Below are 18,021 nucleotides of genomic sequence, written 5' to 3'. Positions count from 1 at the left end.
TAAGAAAGAGAATTTATAATCTTAATCTTGAATTTAGATTTGATTGTGAGTTCTTTAGTATTTTAAATTGTTTATAAATTTTATCATGAAGTGTTTCTAATTGATTCAAGCTAATACATATCTACAAGATGGCAAAGATAACTGCAATTGAAACAAGAAAAACTACACTGTTATGCTTAATTTTTTTTTAAATGTTATGAAATATCGAAACAAGTCAATATAGATCTCAAAGCCTCTCCAATTAAGATTAAGATTCTAAATTCAAGTCAGTTTTTGCAGTGTACTACTACCATTCATGCTAAATGTGCTCCTGTATTGACATACTGTATATACATACCTCATCCCATTCTGATGTGAAGGAGGGGGACTTCTCCAGCCTCTTCTTCCCCGTGCTACAGTTAGACACAGACTCGCTGCGGTTGGCCAATCCTCCATCCTCTTCATTCGGGGGCGACACCAGAAGATCCGAGTCCGATTTGGATAGACTCCTGGCCAGCTTTAGGTCTCCGGGAGGGCGCGTCCGACAGGCAGCTCCGGAGTCTTTTGGTTCCTTGTTCACAGTGGCGTATATAGCTTTGGGATCACAGTCTGTCAGGATAGCCGCCATATTGGGACGGTTTGGCGATGACGATGAAGAAGGAGATGCTACAGATGCTTCCTGGTTCGGTTTTGGAGACTGACTTTGATTGGTCGACGCCACACCGGGGATTCTGAATGGCTCCTCTCGGCAATCGAAGACAGGAGATGATCCGTGAAGGAGGCCGGTGAACTGTTCTGGGAATCCTGCTCCCTGATTTTGGCTTGAGTCTAGAAATGAAAAATAAAGACACAAAAATTACCAGTGAGAGGAGAAGGAACCTTGTGAAAAGTGGACTTCTGACTGAGGGGCAGAGACTTGGAGCAGTGCTTAAACCTCCCACACAAGCACTGAAACAGATCTGTAATTGTTTCCAACCAGGAGGGAGCAGAGAGAAGAGGGAGAGAATAAGAGGATGTATGCTGACTTGAGAAATAACAAAATTCCTAACACAGCTTGGAGTCAGCTATATGCTTATGTTAGGCTTGTTTCATGGATTCTCACAAGCCAAAGATATCCACATACATTAGAAAATAAGGACATAAGAATAATAATAAACCATGAACAAAGACTTAATTAGTAATAAACTTGTTTTTTTTTGTTTATATAATGATTCAGGCTTAGTGACTTAATTAAAAGTAGTTCCTTTATTTGTTCATGCTTTAAGGCTACTAAAAGTGCAGTTGTTTCTTAAATAAATAATAATAATTGTAAAGTCTGAAAATAAATTATCAAGAAATATGTAGATTTAAAACACACACACAGAAATACATTGTCAATTACCAAAGAAGCTTAGTCAACTAGAGTTCCACAGTGTAACAGTGCCAAAAACTGTACAAACGCAATAAAGGTTAATAGTAGTTAGTGTTTTCCCCCATTAACTTGCATAAAATAAAATAAAATAGTTCAACATTACTGACCTTTTCCATAAATTCAAGAGTATTTCATATCTTTTTAAAGTACCATCTTGTATACTAAAATACTAAAAAAGCGGTTCCACTTACATCAGCTGTCTCGTCCAAACAACCAGCCTCCTCACTGAATGTTAAGCACCCTTAGGACCATTTTCCCCTCCTCCTCAAAAATCACATCCAAACACGCCTATTTCTCATCCCCACCTAAACTGACAAAACTGCTTTATTCCTAAACTAGCCGTGTACTCGCTAACCTCTTCTTCACTGGCTGTTGTTGTTGCCTGTCGCGTGTCACTCAATCTCCTCTGTTTCTCGTTTCTAAATCTAGCCTTGTAATGGCGGCTCTGGAATGGAAATTTGAATCGTCCAATCCTGCGTGCCGCTGATAATTAGCCCTGTGACACATGTGGAGGCGACGCGTATGTGCAGACTGTCTAAGCAGAGGGGACTGGGTCATGGTGTTTGGTGACAAGAATCTAGAACAGGAAACAAGCGGTTGGTAACACCTTTTTGCTCTTTAAAGTGTTTAAGATGATTGGAAAATGCTATGTAAATGTGTGTAGGGGGCTTTTGAGACATTTAAGTGTGAGCAAAGGGGGGGCAGTGTGGCCAAAAACAATGTAGTGAGTAAAAGTATTGTTACTTCCAATAGTATTCAAGTCAAAATGTAGACACCAAAATGTTCTTGTCCACAAAATATCCAGTACTAACTTAAAAGTATAACTTAAAAGCAACATTTAATTCTTAGGTTTGGTGCTGTTGTAACTAGACACAGAATATTCAAATTCTGATATTTCCAATAAATTAAATGTAGACTGGGGCAAGGTAAGGGCAAAACACACACACACATATACACACACAATGTAGTAAAGTAATAAGGTGCAAATTCATCCCAGTAGTCTGACACATAGTTGGTAGAGCAGATACAAATTGTACTAGAGTAGGGTCATTATATTAATACTGACAAATAGCAGTACTCAAATAGTACTGCTACAACATACAGTACAATGTCTTCAAATATAAATCATTACAAAAAAATCCTAGTTAAAGCTTTTAAAGAGCCCATATTTCTGATCTGTTATAATGTTGTTTCATTACAACTCATTTACAACATTTACAACGCCATACAACTTCACTAGAATCATTTGGATACTTTCAGCCCTGTAACTGCCAATCTCTAGTAAAGAAAAGGTAGTCATTAACTGAAAACCACAACATGACATCACAAGGTGGAACTGAGCATTTTGAGCTTTGGAGGTATAGACACACTAATAATAAAAGATTACTCAAACATGTGTGAACGAAACAAAACACAAGGTATATTTTTGTTGCGGTAATAACACGATAACGTGGTTTACTCTTTAGGAAGATTACAAAAATGTCTCGTAAACATGTTAGGGTTCATTTGCAGCGTGTAAGTGTGAGAACCAACGCCCTGTGGTCCCATAAGAAAAGCAGTGGAAAGTGCAGTGGAGGTGTTTGTATGTGTAATAAGGTGAATGAGTGTATGAGACACATGTACCAGGAGGACATCCAAACACCCTCCCTCAGTTTGGCACCAGAACAGTGTCCACACCCTGTGAGCACATCACAGACCTGCCAGGACTCACACTCACACTGTTAACCCTACACAAGCTAAATAACATAACCTGAGATAGAAGTAACATTTGTGAATTGTAATGAATTCAATGCAACAATAACCTAGGACTCAAGAATGTCTAAAACAGAAATGAACTGGATCAAAATACGATTTAAAAAGGCTTTAAACCAGGTCTGTTCAATGTCTTGAGTATGACTAAACCAGGTCTGAATTAGAAAACCACACATATTTGACCAGGAGGATTACTCAAAGTACCCTTTTAAGTTTATTGAATAAATATTTGAATAATATTTTACTTTAGACCATTTGGAGATGTAGTCTTTGCAAGTTATATAAACCAGCAGTGAAATAAAAAATAAGCTCTAAATAAATGAAGACTGAAGTAGGCTTTAACAATGATTGAATATGTTTAATAGACTCTTGGGCTCTAATTGCACAGGTATTTCTTCATTATTAGCAAAGACAAATGCATAACTGATTGAATTTGTTTTTTAGCCAGTGTTTAAAATCAGAACCACGTTGTTGAGTCATTGTTCATTTTGAGCTTTTATCTAGTGTTATTAGAACCTTCAGGCTGATGTCACCTCATATCTTTGTTATGCGGTCATGTTTGTTTTTGCTAATGATGTCTAACCTCACCGTCAACATAGTCTCTGAGGCAAGTCATGCTCTGCTAGTGGAACAATCTGCTGTTTTTCTAAGAGATATGAAACATTTAACTATGGGCTGACCGGGCAAGTAGTTTGAAGAGACAAGAAGGTAAAACCGTAAACTCTTGAGAAATGACATTGGTTTATGAGTGGAAGTAAAATACAAGTTTGGCAGTAGACAGTTTAACAGGTGTGGTCTGTCTTTAGCTGCTATGGACATCTGCTGCAGTGCCTGTCATTATATTAATACCAAAGGACATTCATAAGATTAAGAACTGTGGCTATGTAAAGAGACTATAAATGTCCTACTAATATCCATCTAATATGAACAGAACTTTGTAAGTATTGTTTTTATTTGTAACTAAGTAAGCAGTAAGCAGTAAGTAGTAGTGGTAGTAGTAAGTAGTACAAAGCAGTAAGCAGTATTGATGTAACAATAACCAAAATATCGTGATATCGTACACATATCGAATTACAAGTCTCTTTGCTTAAATAAAGAGTTATGGTGCAGCAATAGCTAAAAAAGACAAAGGGAACTACATAGACCATAATCCTTTGCTCCATTTCAGTGTAGACTACATGAAGAAATAACAGTTCTAAGTACTTTAAAGTCTTAGTTCTTTGGATTAAGTCTTGTCAAAGCATTTTAAGAGGAAAAAGTACCATATTAACAGTTTTAGCTGTTTAGCCTCCACAAAATATCGCAATAAATATCGTACCGTGAGATGTATATCATGAAAATATCGTACTTAGAGATTTGGATATCGTTACATCCCTAATCAGGAACTTTCCCACAATATCGCAATAACTATCATACCGTCAGGTTCATACCGTGACAATATCGTATCGTGAGACTTGGATATTGTTACACCCCTAGTAAGCAGTAAGTTGTAAATAGTATACTTTTGTTGTGTTCCCGGGTAAGACATTGATTACACCACTTCACTCACAATATATGTATGAGATTAGCTGCAACAAGAAGAGCATCTGGCTTAATATACTGCCAAATTAACATGCTATGACTTCATAACATATCTGTAAAATTCTACTGACTTAAGATGGACAACTCTCTGCAGGAAAACACTATTCATTTGATAATACCAATACTGTATATACACACAAATGCTGACATTACACCTGGCAGATGAGGTGTTAAGGTGCACATGGGTAACACAAACTAGCCCCAAGAGGAACAAACAGGAGAGGAGATGCTCTTTATCACTGTCATGACTTTCTCTGTGGTTATATTTAGACCTACAGAGTTCAGGAGCTGAACATGGTGGTTTATCACAAGAGCCGCTATACTGGTGAACATCTGATGGTCAGTGTGTAGAGATTATGTTCAAGAATATGATGACAACACAGAAACAAATGTTGAACCATAAAAAATAGGATTTAGGTACCGTATAAGTCGCACTTTTTTTCATGGTTTGGATGGTTCTGCGACTTATACTCCGGTGCGACTTATATATTAAAATTTTCACACTGACAGCCGCAAGAGGGCACTCTAGGCTTGTCAGTATCTGCTACTACTGTACCACTGTCACTTCGTGCCCTACTGCGCATGTCTCCTGCCGCTGTCCTGCTGCAAGTAGTGAAATATTCAGCTGTAAACGGTGATCGAGCAGCAGTCAAAAAGTTTGGAGTGAGCGAAAAAGTTGTGAGGGACTGGCAGAAAGCGGGGATGGCGATTTACGGCAACCGGGTGGGTGCGCCATGCAACTTTCCTGGAAGTCACTGAATGGATCGACAAAGCCTGGACTTCAGTGACAAACGAAACCATCATGTGTGTGATTTATAGTCCGGTGCAAATAATATATGTTTTTTTCTTCTTTCATTACGCATTTTTTGGCTGGTACGATTTATACTCTGGAGCGACTTATAATCCGAAAAATACTGTACATAAATTTAGTACATTACTGTTGAAGCTCTCTCTGCCAACTATAATAGATATATTTGTGCTTGTCTAATAGAATTTTGCAAGTATGGGATAAAAATAATTATCTTTAGTTTTATTATTTTTGCTGACAAAGAAGAATGTAAAATTTGGACCAGTTCTGGCTCGGTCTAATGTGACTTTTCTCTATTATTTAACCAGGAAAATCTTATTGTCAGAATCATTTTAACAGAACAGTCCTAGCCTGAGAGTAAACCCTATATTACACATTTTATTGGAAGGGGAAACCACACATTTTTATAACAAACAATAAATTAATTACTGAGATATTTCCAGAAACCAGGAAATATTAATGTCAGTCATTACTAATAGGATATATTTAGAGTGTAATTATGTCACATGAATCCAGCATATTTATGAAACAGGCACACAATCCTTTTGAATTCAAATATGACTACAGCATGTGTCAGCTGAAAGCCAGGCATGGTTGACTGGAAGATACGGCATATCCAGCTTTATCTTGGGATGAGAATGTCCAATGGGAACTCTGCAATCTGATCAAGTATTCTCTTACACATTGGCACAGAGATGAGGTTGCCCACTGGCCAAGCAATGTCAATCAGCCTGTTCTCAACAAGTCAAATCCGCTGTGTAGAATTGCCACTCGGGCATTTCGCTGCAGAGCTAATCCATGCCCACAAAGTCCAATGTAGTCTCTATATTCTGTGGTTTTGATATTCATTGCATAGAATTTTATTTTCCTTATGTCAAATGGTTACAGTTCAATTTCCAAGTTTCCTTCTCCTTCACACAGCTCCTCCCTGTACTGGCTGGTACTACTTCACAGTATTATTGCTAGGTTTCAAACGACATCACAACACAACGTTCTTATAGTATAGACCAATAATGTTAAAGGGCCCATATTATTATTTTTTCATCAATTTTATAATGCTGTTTCCTCATCAAAAACATACCTGAAGTTTTTCTTTTTATCAAACCGCAAACACTCATTGTGATGTCATGTGGTAAGACAGGAAATATGCCCCACTGTGTTTTTAAGCTCAATACAACTTCACTTCACCTTGCTCTCTACTAAACAAAAGGTAAAAGGTAGCGGTTATCTTTAAAACTGCAATGTAAGAGAAATCTGGCTCTTGTTCCCATCTGCGACATCATCACATTTTAGAATTTGAAAAACCACCAATAGATGAGAATTGTGGACACACTCACCTCCTCCTGACACCTGCGGGGCGAGCCGAGCAGGAGGGTGAAGGCTCTCTTTCATCCTGCAGGGGGCTTTCATGTTGTTAGGGACATTGGGTTTACGCTGAAGGGACACAAACCAAACAGAGAAGAACAATAAATCACCAAATATTTAAGTAAGATTTAAATAAATAAAATGATGAATTGTCCCTGGTATTGTATTACTAACACATTAAAGTACACTACATAATGTTTCTGGTTATAATTTTGCTTTTCATTGTTATTATGTGCTGCATTTTGTAAGCTATGTTGTTTATAAAATGTGCTATACAAGTAAAGTGGGTTAGTTCACCTCATATTCTACAATATGGGATTAAACATATAGATCCCCATGGAGACAAGCAGTAAATGTCACCAAGCCAAGTGAGAGAAAGTTTAACAAAACATTTATGTTAAAAATAAGCATTTATAAAATCAAATACCTGAGGTAGGACATTATTGGAAGACTGTAGTGTACTCGTAGAAACATCTGGGGGAAAAAAACAAGTTTAAACAGTTATGTGGTCAAAACATAGCAAAGCTTAATGATTAAATGAATAAACCATTACTACGAAATGTTTATCCAAAGGCACTTGTGTATACAGAAACTGAAGTCAAGCAGTGTGGAGTGTCTTGCCCAAGGACACAAAGACTCCAACATAGGCAGTATAGAGGACTGAACTGCTAATCTGCTGGTTAGTGAGCAAACATAACAGAGAAGTGAAAGATTTATCATACTGAGAAAAAGGCTATTTGTTTTCAATTTTACTACAAGGACAGATGACAAAGAGGGCAAACATTTTATTATTTGAAGTTAATGATTCATAAATTGCCAAAGGGGAAGCATTCATAACATCTCTACATCAGTGGATAAAATCAAAAGTCCTTTGCTCATTGTACGGCGTTTATTAAAAAGTAGTTCACACTCTACAATTACCTGAATCCAGTGCAGCCCAATAGAAAAAAAGTGATACAGCTGGTTAAGCGTTCATTCCTCAACTACAGGGGAACATGTCCTTATAAAACTCGAGAGTATACTGGCCTTATGCCTACTAAACTCAATAGATATGGATGTCAAGATTATTTGATACACTGATAATCATAATTATGCAGATCAATATAAGAGTAAGACCTCAGTAAATAATAATAAACAAATTTGACATTTTCAAGCAATATTAAAAAGTCTGATATTATACAAAAGTGACTCTAAGCTTTAAGCCACGTTATAATGCCATTTTCTCCTCAAAAACATACCTGGAGTTGTGTTTTGTTTCATTCATACATTGTTTGAGTAACCCTTTATTATTTGTCTGTCTACCTCTCCAAAGTTCAAAATGCTCTGTTCCACCTTGTGATGTCAGGTAGTGGTAGTTTTCAGATTAACAATTACCTTATATTTTTAGTTCAGCAGAATTGGAAATTCCTTGTCTTAAATTATCCAAATGAATGTAGTAAAGGCTTGAGTTTGGAGTTTAAAAACACAGTGGAGCACTTCCTGTATTACCACCTGACATCACAAGGTGGAACAGAATATTTTCTGTTTGAGAGAAGACCTCAGGCAAAATATGCAAAATATGTGTGTATAAAAAAAAAGCATTTAAAGCATCAGTCATCAAAATGTGACACACCTAATCACAATGTACAGTACTACATGTGCGATTGGCTAACAACAAGAATGTGTAACAACATGCCAGATCACCACACTACTGGGTTACTGTTACTGTAGCAACAATGAACAATAATTGATAAAGTGAAAGACTAAAATGAAATAAAAGTAAAATACAAAAAAAATGTATTTACCTTTATGTGGCAGCGAGTCTTGACTTGAAGGCGGGACTTTGGTCTGAGCGGTCAGTAATAATTCATAAGTGTGGTCCTCATCTTCTTCACCTTGCTCTCCTCTCTCATCTATACTGCTGTTAGTGTACAGGGCCTGAGGAAAACAATGGGAAGAGAAAACAAACAATTACATTTAAAGCTGTCAAGTTGTAGCAGTAACAGTATCAAAGAAATATCCACTGTCAGTATAAATAGTATAAAACTGTATTCATAGTTAGTAGATTGTATTATAGAATATAGGTGTATTGTTTTTCATTATTACTATTCCACTTCCCCCCAGTGTTTTATCTTTATGGATGAATCTGTTGCAGGAATGTTATATAAAATTGTTTATAAAGGAAAAACAATAAAACAATTACCTGCTATGATACAGCATTGACTACAAATGAAAATCCTTACCTCAGAGCTGACCTCCTCCTCTGGACCAGCCCCAGGATGAGACAAAGTGCCAACTCGATCTTTCTACACAATAAAATAAGTCCATTCAGTTTCAATACATTTGTAATACAGAGAACCTGTAGCAAAGTCATTTGAGAGATGGGTTGACATCTCCCCCTTGTGGCAGTTAAGCACACTACAGGTTTGGGTTAATAGATTCAATTAAATGCGATACAGCTATAATCTTAAAAAACAAAACAAAAAAACACAAAAAATGTATATTAAAACTTGAAAAGAGACGTTTACATTATCATATATCTAAATTATCTTCTTTTCCAATATAGTAAGTGATGAGACAGCTCCTGAACTGAAAATATGAAATTCTAAAATTGTGCAAACTAATAGGGCTATGGCTCACCTTCCCAGCCTCACTGTCAGGCCGCCCTGAGTCCCGGTCAGAGGACTTGCCGCTGGTCAGACTGTCCAGAGAGTGACAGGAAGTAGCCTCAAACAGAGCCTCATACGGACACTCCTCCTCTGGTCCAGGGGCTAGCCCAGAGATCAGCTCACTCACCTTCTCCAAGTCACCTACATAATAACACAGAAAGCCATTAAAGAAGATCTATTATGTTTTTTGTCCCTAGTAATTAGGGGTAAACTGTAACATACACATACATAGATCATTATTTTATATTTTATATTTTGTCATTTGACAGCCACAAAATTGGTCTAAAACGTACAGCAATGCTCATAGTATTAGAAATGGAACCACTTACTCCCTGCCCTAGGGATTGGTACTGTGCTTTTTAGAAAACATTTTATTTCAACTCTGGGTGCTTTTATTGCATTAGTTTTACAGACCATATACAAACTCAACCTTCAAGGAGCATGTCTTGCCCTATCGGTATGATTCTTGAAGTAGAACAATATGACATTTTGGGAACTAAAAATAATTAACAAAATATCAAAAAACAAACTGCTGAACAACAATTGAAAGATTTGGAACTCTTACTTGTTTTCCTCGGACTGGGGCTCTCTTGAGGAGGGGGGATTGGTGGAGGGGGGAGATCTATGTCTGGAGGTTTCCCTGACACATGACCTGGAAATTCAGATTGTAAACATTATTACAGAAAAGATGACAAAATGTTTAACCACATATTCCCTTCCTGAGTGTACCTTTTATTAGAGCAGCAATCTCTCTGCTTTTCTGTGAGGGCATGTCCTTCACAATGTCCAGTGCAGTCAGTCCTTTCTGGTCCACCATGTTCACATCGATACCTGGCACAGTTCAGGAGGTTGATTTAGTAAATGAACTTGTGTTGTTTAAAACAGACTTTTGAATGACATTTGGGGCGCTCTGATGCTAATATAGTCTGACCTGCAGTGAGGAGCTTCTGTACAACATCAGTCTTTCCAAATAAGGCTGCTTCATGTAGGGCACTGCCTTTCTCCGTCTAAGGGCACAACACACATAGGTTTAATGGTCAAGTGGAAATAAAAGTCTGTAAAATGTATAAATACAATAACAATGTGTGTAGCATCAAACCAGAATAGATTCAGAATACTAAAAATTAAAAATACCACTTATCAAAAGCCATTGTTAACTATTATTGGTCTGAAATTATTCTTAATTATTTTTAATCATCTACAATTGTAGTCATCATCAGTGGTGACAATTTAGTCGTTTCCCCAAACTGAGCATAACAGATATATAGTTATGTATTTTTTGATGTTTGTTTATGCTGACAAAATGACTTCTTTATAGCTCACACTACCTTTACATGAATTTTCTAAAATAAATTATTATATTTTAGTAAGTACCACATAAGTAATAATTTTTTGCCATTGTGCGAGGTAAGCAAATTAAATATATGATTTAAAAGGTATTATACAGTTTTGGACATTCCTGTAATGTGTTTTTTATTTGATATACAGGAAACCGACTTAGGTGATACCAGACTTTCTAATAAAACCTTAGATAAAACAACCACGTTATAGGCCTGTCCCAGTAAAAGATTGGTTTGTGGTTTAGAAATCAAAGGCGTTTCTTATCCAGCTCACAGGGCCTTGCTAATTGAAACCTGCAGGATGTTCGGCCTAAAGGACACTGAGTCAACTCTTTTCTTAGTTCTCATAAAAAGGAGGACAGACTTGAAAGCAAAGGCGTCTGTAGAAAGATGGATGGTGCCGTAAAATCCATGGGGGCCACTAGGGGGAGTCGGACATCTTCACTTATTGCATTTTATATTGATCTTAAAACTTTGACCTTCTAGCTCTTTGCAGTAGTTCAGTAGGAAGTTGTGTGAGGAAGTACTGCAAGATCAGATTAAACTGGTAAAGAGGGTTTGAATGACTGATAATGAACCATCACGAACAAAACTAACAAAATTCTCCAAAAATATATCCATTGGTTTTCACAGTGCAAAACCTGCTAGTCTTTAATTAAGAATTCAAAAACATGTGAATGTAAATAAATGCATGTGATTCTTTGAGTGATTCTTGTAGAGAGTGTAGTATATAAACTAAGTACTAATGAAAGTATGGAGTATGACAATTGATAAGGGAAGTAGAACTGTGTTTAAAAGTCACTGAAAAATAGGAAAGTAACTAAGATAATTTATATGACTTACATGTGCACACAGATATTGTAAATAGGCCATCTGGTCTAGTGACTGACACACATTCACGTTAGCAAATAAATAATACATGGACATTTCTCATATAGCCATATATCTCACCTCATAGTTGATGTCCATGCCGGCGTCAAGCAGCACCTCCACCACAGGCAGGTGTCCGTTGCGAGAAGCCAGGTGCAGGGGTGTGTGCTTTTTGGTGTTACAGCTGAGCAGGTTGGGGTGGGCGCTGAGCAGCAGTCGGACCACCTCCAAACGGCCATACAGAGCCGCCAGGTCCAGGGGGGTTTCAAACTTATTGTTCCTCATAGTGGGATCGGTCAGCTCTTCCAAAAGCAGCCGGACCACCTCTGTGTGTCCGTACTGAGCAGCACAGTGCAGGGGGGTCTCATTGTCATTGTTCTGTTGGGTGGGATCACAGGCAGAGAAAATGTTAAAAAGTAAAACAATATTTACATTACGACATCGGTCAGATATAATATGGTTCTATCAATGCTATTCCAAATATTTTGTCATTCCAAATATGTTGGGACTAGGGTTGTCACAATACTAAAATTTTAGACTCAAGCATGTGACCATTTCAACAAAAAAATAAAATAATATAAAAAATAAAAATAAATTACTAATTTCAGTGGGACCAACAAAAGTAAAAAATAAATAAAATGGTAGTTTCTTGGAACAAGGAAACATAACAAACATAAACAGAAACATAATATTAAAAAGTAGAAATATATACAGAAAAAAGGTTTAAATATAGTCCCAATCCTGTTTGGAATAACTTTTAAATTGTTTAGTTATTAGAAGATGATGCCGATGTATTTAAGAAAACCTGTAAAAAAAAACAATTTAATCACCAGTGATAAAAAAACATAAGTGGAGGTGAACGAATCAAAAGTAAGAGTTAAGATGCCACAAGACTGCAATGAAATGAAGCACCCAGTTAGTGATTAGTCAACAGGGCAAAACCACAGCCGGAAAAGTGAAAGACCATTTCATGATAGCACATACAGCCACCTGTTGTCATAGAGAGTGATGTTGCATTAAGGGTAAAAGTTAGGGTTTTTATCATCTGAGTAAAGTAAGTAGTAAGATTATAACACTTCTTGCACCAACTTAGGGAACTATTAGTAAACGATGAATATCCTGATGATCTGAGGGGAAATGGTTTTATTCTTACACGAAGTCATGTGTTTACAAAAAGGGTTCAAATACAGTCCATGCAAGATCAGCACATTTATAGTGACTGTGTTTAATTAAAATGGTGTTGACATTGCTACTTGTACAGAAGTAAAAGAAAAAAACACATTAAAGATGCAGGTTACAGACTCGTCGCCAAAAAAGTTACACAGTGCATAAACAACGTCCAAGAATCCAACAATATACCTCTTGAAGTCAGTAGGGGGCAAAATGTACATTGTATATAGATATGTATGGATTTTCTTATGACTCTGAAACATGTTTCCAATGACAACATGAAGAAAAATGATGACAGAACATACTGGAAGAACAAGCCACACATTTAGCTCACAGTCACAGCCGTTTAAGAGGATTCTGAAATGTCAGCAGCCTAAACATGCAATCACAGCCTCAGCTCTGCCATAAGTGCAGTGGAAAATGACAACTTTGTGAATCTATATTTAAATGTAAAAACTATTTAGGTTCAGGAAAGGGTTCATAGACAAGAGCCAACATGGATGTGCTTGTGTACTGATAACCACAGTATGTGAGGAGCTGCCAGCTGTGCCATGGGACACAAAGCATTATGGGAAAGCTCAAAGTCTGTCATACTTTGATAAATACAGGCCCAACAGTAATTTCTTCTATAACAAATATTCTGATAAGCCATACTGGAGATTCAGTAAAAGGGTAAACCAAAGTGTTATTGTATTTCTAGCTCCAATCAATAACAAACTTATAAATCCCAATCAGCATACATAGAGGCATTTCAACTTTAAAAGGCCCTAAATTATATATAATTAGCCATGTTATAATACCTCATCAAAAAACAAAAAAACAAAACAAAAAAACAAACCTGGAATTGAATTTTGTTTTATTCACACATGCTTGAGTAATCTTTTAATTTAAATTTTTAATCCTTATTAGTTTGTCTACATCTCTCAAGAACAAAATATTATGATGTCTTGAAGCATTAGTTTTCAAATTAGAAGCTACCTTCTAGCTTTTGTTTAGTAGAGTTTGGCAACTGTAGAGCAGAAATGATACGGAATGATTACAGTGAAGTTGTATGGAGTTTAAAAACACAGTAGAGCACTTCCTGTATTAACATATAACATCACAAAGTTGAATAGAAACACAGCCTATATTTGCAAAGTTTGTGTGTGAAACATGTGTGAATGAAACAAACACACGATGATGAAACAACGTCATAGCAAAAATCAGAAACTAAGCAACATGGGCTGTTGAAATAACTAGTTCAAATGATTAATCTGCCAAAAAAATCATTTTAAATCAAAATCAGAATAAATTTGCCATCATTTAAAATTTGTCATTGGATGAATTATTTACCCTCAGTATATTATACAGTGTACAAACCAAAGCATGCCAATCAACAAATTATTAACAGAGAACTTAACTAATATTGTCTAAATACAGTAAATAGTCTGTCTCATTTTGCCATGAACCAGCATTACACTTGAGGGGAATTTCTTAAGGATTGCACAAGCATGTTAAACTGTACACTTCCCTGTACGGAGCCATAATACTGTAGTATCAGCTGTTGTAGCACAGCAGGTCTGAGCCTGAACAGAGGCAGAAGGAGAGCCTCAGAAAAACTTGTTTTGTCTTTGCTGAATCAGAAATATTACCATAAAAAGTCATAAATAGAAGAAAGTCATTCAAAATAAAAATTAACCAAAAAATGATTTGATACATTATTTTAATTCGGAGAAATGTATAGAACATTGTAATACGAATATTCTAGTAACTCAAAAAAATAATAATTATAAATTTAAAAAACAAAAATGAGTGTTGGGCTGATCCTATGTCTGGGGACGAAAAAATATAACAAATGACAATAACAAAGTTGAACAGACTGCTCTGTAACTGTCCTGTCTTGTAATTTCATATTCTTTTTGTAAAATGTTTTTTTGAGATGTTTTAATAATACAGGTTGGCCTTTGTTAAAAGAAAAGCAAAAGACATAGATAACTTTTTCATTAAAACAAAACAAAGGAAGAGATTTCGCTAAAATGGCCACATCTCGAATCTCTGGTAAAGCGCTCACGTGGATGACTTAAGACATAAATATACAGGGATGACATCAGCATGAGTCACCTCCATCAGAATGTACTTCCTTTGAGCTCAGACAGTGATGCTTTGACACATAAAGAGTCCTATATTACACAAAATAGACTCTTGTGAGCCTTTAGTTATAATGTTGTTACCTCCTCAAAGCATACCCAGAGTTGTGTTTTGTTTCATTCCCACATGCTTGAGAAATCCTGCATTATTAGACTGTCTATATCTCCAAAGCTCAAAATGCTCTGTTCCACCTTGTGATGTCATTAGTGGTAGTGGTGGTAGATGGTAGTTTTCAAGTTAACAACTACCTTTTACGTTTTGTTCAGTATAGACTGGCAATTCTAGTGAAGGTGTGTGGACTTTTAAAAATACAGTAGATCCTGTATTGTGTGTGAGTGTTTTCTGATTTAGAGAAGAATTCAGCCTATATATGCAGAATGTGTGTATTAAACATGTGAATGAAACAAAACACAACTCCAGGCACGTTTTAGAGGAAACAACATTAGAACATAGAGCAGAAAATAGCATAATATGGGCCCTTTAACCTTTGCATGACACTATGCCCATGCACATATCAAAACACTACATCATACTACATGGATGACCCAGGACCCACTGAGCTGTTCACTGCTGCTGAACTCAGTCTATGAGCTTCCTGAGATGCCATACTAATTGAAGTATGTGCAACATGACTCAGCAAACTACACATAATCTTGTTAATATTAATCAGCATGTGTGGGAGTAGCTCAGCATAAAAAACATTACATAACAGCCCGCAAATACAAATGCAAAAATGCAATTTTAATTCTGTTGACTGTCTTTCTGCCAAAGGGCTTGGCAAGAATATAACTTTCAATTTGAATGGCACAACTGACAAATGCCACTGTTGCAGATATTTCTAAATAATATTTGACATGTATCTGAATTCATGAACTAACTACAACTGCAATAATTCTAAGACACATTCAAATTTCATAAGCCTCAATAACAAAAAAATATTGTGTCAGTCAAATAATGTTTGCCATATTTAGGTGTAAAACACTGAAAGACTACAGTGAATGACTCTGTCTGTATGTCTCTGAACAAAATCAGTTCATATAATTATCATTTGAGACAAAAGAGCTCTTAGCAGACTCAAAGCATTTTACATAATATCCCAACCATGCTGTTTGGGAATGATAAACCCAAGTTCACCTCAGGTATGACCCACCAGCCTTTCCTTTCAGTGGTTTTCAGATTCTAGAATGTGATTATGCCATACTCCCAGATGGGGGCAAGAGCTGAATTTTTCCTATAGATTACATTGTACTTTGACATGAAATATTTGAAAGGTGATGGTTTGAATAAGTGACCACTAGACACAAGAATTTACTATATTAGAATAAAAACAGCATTTTAATCATATTTAATACAGATGGGGGAAACTAAAATGAATATCACTGGCCTATAGAATGTCATGATGTCATCTGAAACATAGCAATTGTCCATGTCAAACATTCAAGATGCTCAGAGTCAACACAGAACTGCAGGAAAAGGGGATGCTGCGTTTCCTGTGGGGCTGGAGAGATGGTAACGTGTTGTGACTAGCGGCTCGTGTCACGTGAGTGGCAGGCTGGCAGAGGAGGGGCTGAGCCTGGGCTTATGTGGCTGCGTCTGCCCCTGTAGCAGCTGGAGCAGAGCTGGGTGGTGGTGCCATGGTGTAGGAGGGTGTAGGAGGGTGGAGGGGGGCATGGAAGAGGGGGGGTATAAGGGTGGGCTGGGCAGCTGTTACGGCGTGTGTGCCAAAGGGCTAGCCACGCTCTCTGCACACAGCCCCTACTGTCAGGCACAATCGGATACTTGCACTCACAGAGACGGCTTCCTCACCATTGAGATGCATACAGAGCTGGAGCAGCATGATATGAATGTAGTGACTGGTAACTACAGCATATGACAAATTTAAGCTTTTCTGCATCATTTTAAAAGGTCCACTTGGAAACATATCAGCCAAAAAAGGGTCATTACCTTGCATTAAAATACCTCAAAAAACATGCAGCCTTACTATAAAGGGTCTTGGTTCTCAGACACCTGCTTGTCTTCATGGAGATGTTAGATGTTCCTGAAGTGTGGCTTTAACTTTCTGCCTCCACGGCTTGCAGGTGGCAGGAGGTGCACATCACCAGTGTATGATTTTGTTTACATTGTCCCACATTGAATTATGGCTCAAATGTGAAGCTTTTAAGCCAGTCTAAAACAAAATGTGTAAAATGAATGAACAGAAGAAAGGGCATCTGACATAAAAAGCCAAATGACGACAGCACACAAGGAGTCATGAGAGTGTCTGGAGAAATACAAATCTTCATACCTCTAATTTAAACATGTTTGAAGCAGATTGGTATAAAGGCCATTCTAACACTAGCCTCATGGTTGCTCGGTGTCATACATTCCTGGGTGAACAAACTTTGCAGCCCAGTAATAAGATGAATGTCTGACTGGCTTCCTGCCACGCACTATAATTCTCTATACAGGGAGACTTTTTCTCCTTTTACAGCAAAGATTACAACTACCTCACGCTTTTCATTTAATTAACTGGGACACTCTTTTTGGGAGTAAAAGACCTGATTGAAATATATTCATCCATTCTACTATACTTAAGATACAAATGTCCAAAGAGAGAGAATTTTGATGTCAATTAACAAGAGGTCCCCTGGAGGGCATTTCAAATCAGTGACAGCAGTTTCTTGGCAGGTAAGGCGTCTGACATAAATAAGCACTCTGCCATACTGTGAAAAGAGAGGCATCAGGTGATAATGAGGTGACCACGTCCAAAGCATTGACTTATTCCACTGCTGTCAAACTGGAGACACTTTAGACATAAGAAATGATACAGAAAGGCGTGCCAGTTTACCTCCATAAAACATGTTACTGTGCTAATGTACTGCAGGACTTTTTGAATGGACAAACTGCCGCAGTGTCCGGACACACGGGTCACAAGAACTCAGCTGAACTCATAATGTAGAATACACATGTGGTCCACATAGAGATAGCGTA

At 37.1% G+C, this 18,021-nt stretch overlaps 1 protein-coding gene across 2 annotated transcripts in view; it reads right to left on the bottom strand.

The window, feature by feature from the left end:
• The window catches only part of LOC110164603 (ankyrin repeat and SAM domain-containing protein 1A), a 60,354-nt gene that overhangs the window by 27,271 nt on the left and 15,062 nt on the right, over positions 1-18,021 (bottom strand). For both annotated transcript variants that reach the window (XM_055165722.1, XM_055165723.1), the window contains exons 5-14: positions 11,836-12,132; positions 10,476-10,551; positions 10,274-10,375; positions 10,110-10,196; positions 9,516-9,685; positions 9,119-9,181; positions 8,681-8,813; positions 7,324-7,370; positions 6,869-6,965; positions 338-807 (exon numbers count right to left, since the gene is read on the bottom strand). In XM_055165722.1, coding sequence (XP_055021697.1) covers positions 338-807; positions 6,869-6,965; positions 7,324-7,370; positions 8,681-8,813; positions 9,119-9,181; positions 9,516-9,685; positions 10,110-10,196; positions 10,274-10,375; positions 10,476-10,551; positions 11,836-12,132 — 1,542 coding nt within the window. The remainder of the gene's footprint in view (positions 1-337; positions 808-6,868; positions 6,966-7,323; positions 7,371-8,680; positions 8,814-9,118; positions 9,182-9,515; positions 9,686-10,109; positions 10,197-10,273; positions 10,376-10,475; positions 10,552-11,835; positions 12,133-18,021) is intronic.

Source organism: Boleophthalmus pectinirostris, unplaced genomic scaffold, assembly GCF_026225935.1.
Source record: "Boleophthalmus pectinirostris isolate CB_2022bp ecotype Guang Dong unplaced genomic scaffold, ASM2622593v1 HiC_scaffold_8, whole genome shotgun sequence".
In the NCBI taxonomy this organism is placed as follows: Eukaryota; Metazoa; Chordata; class Actinopteri; order Gobiiformes; family Gobiidae; genus Boleophthalmus; species Boleophthalmus pectinirostris.
This window is presented reverse-complemented; position numbering and strand designations above follow the sequence as displayed.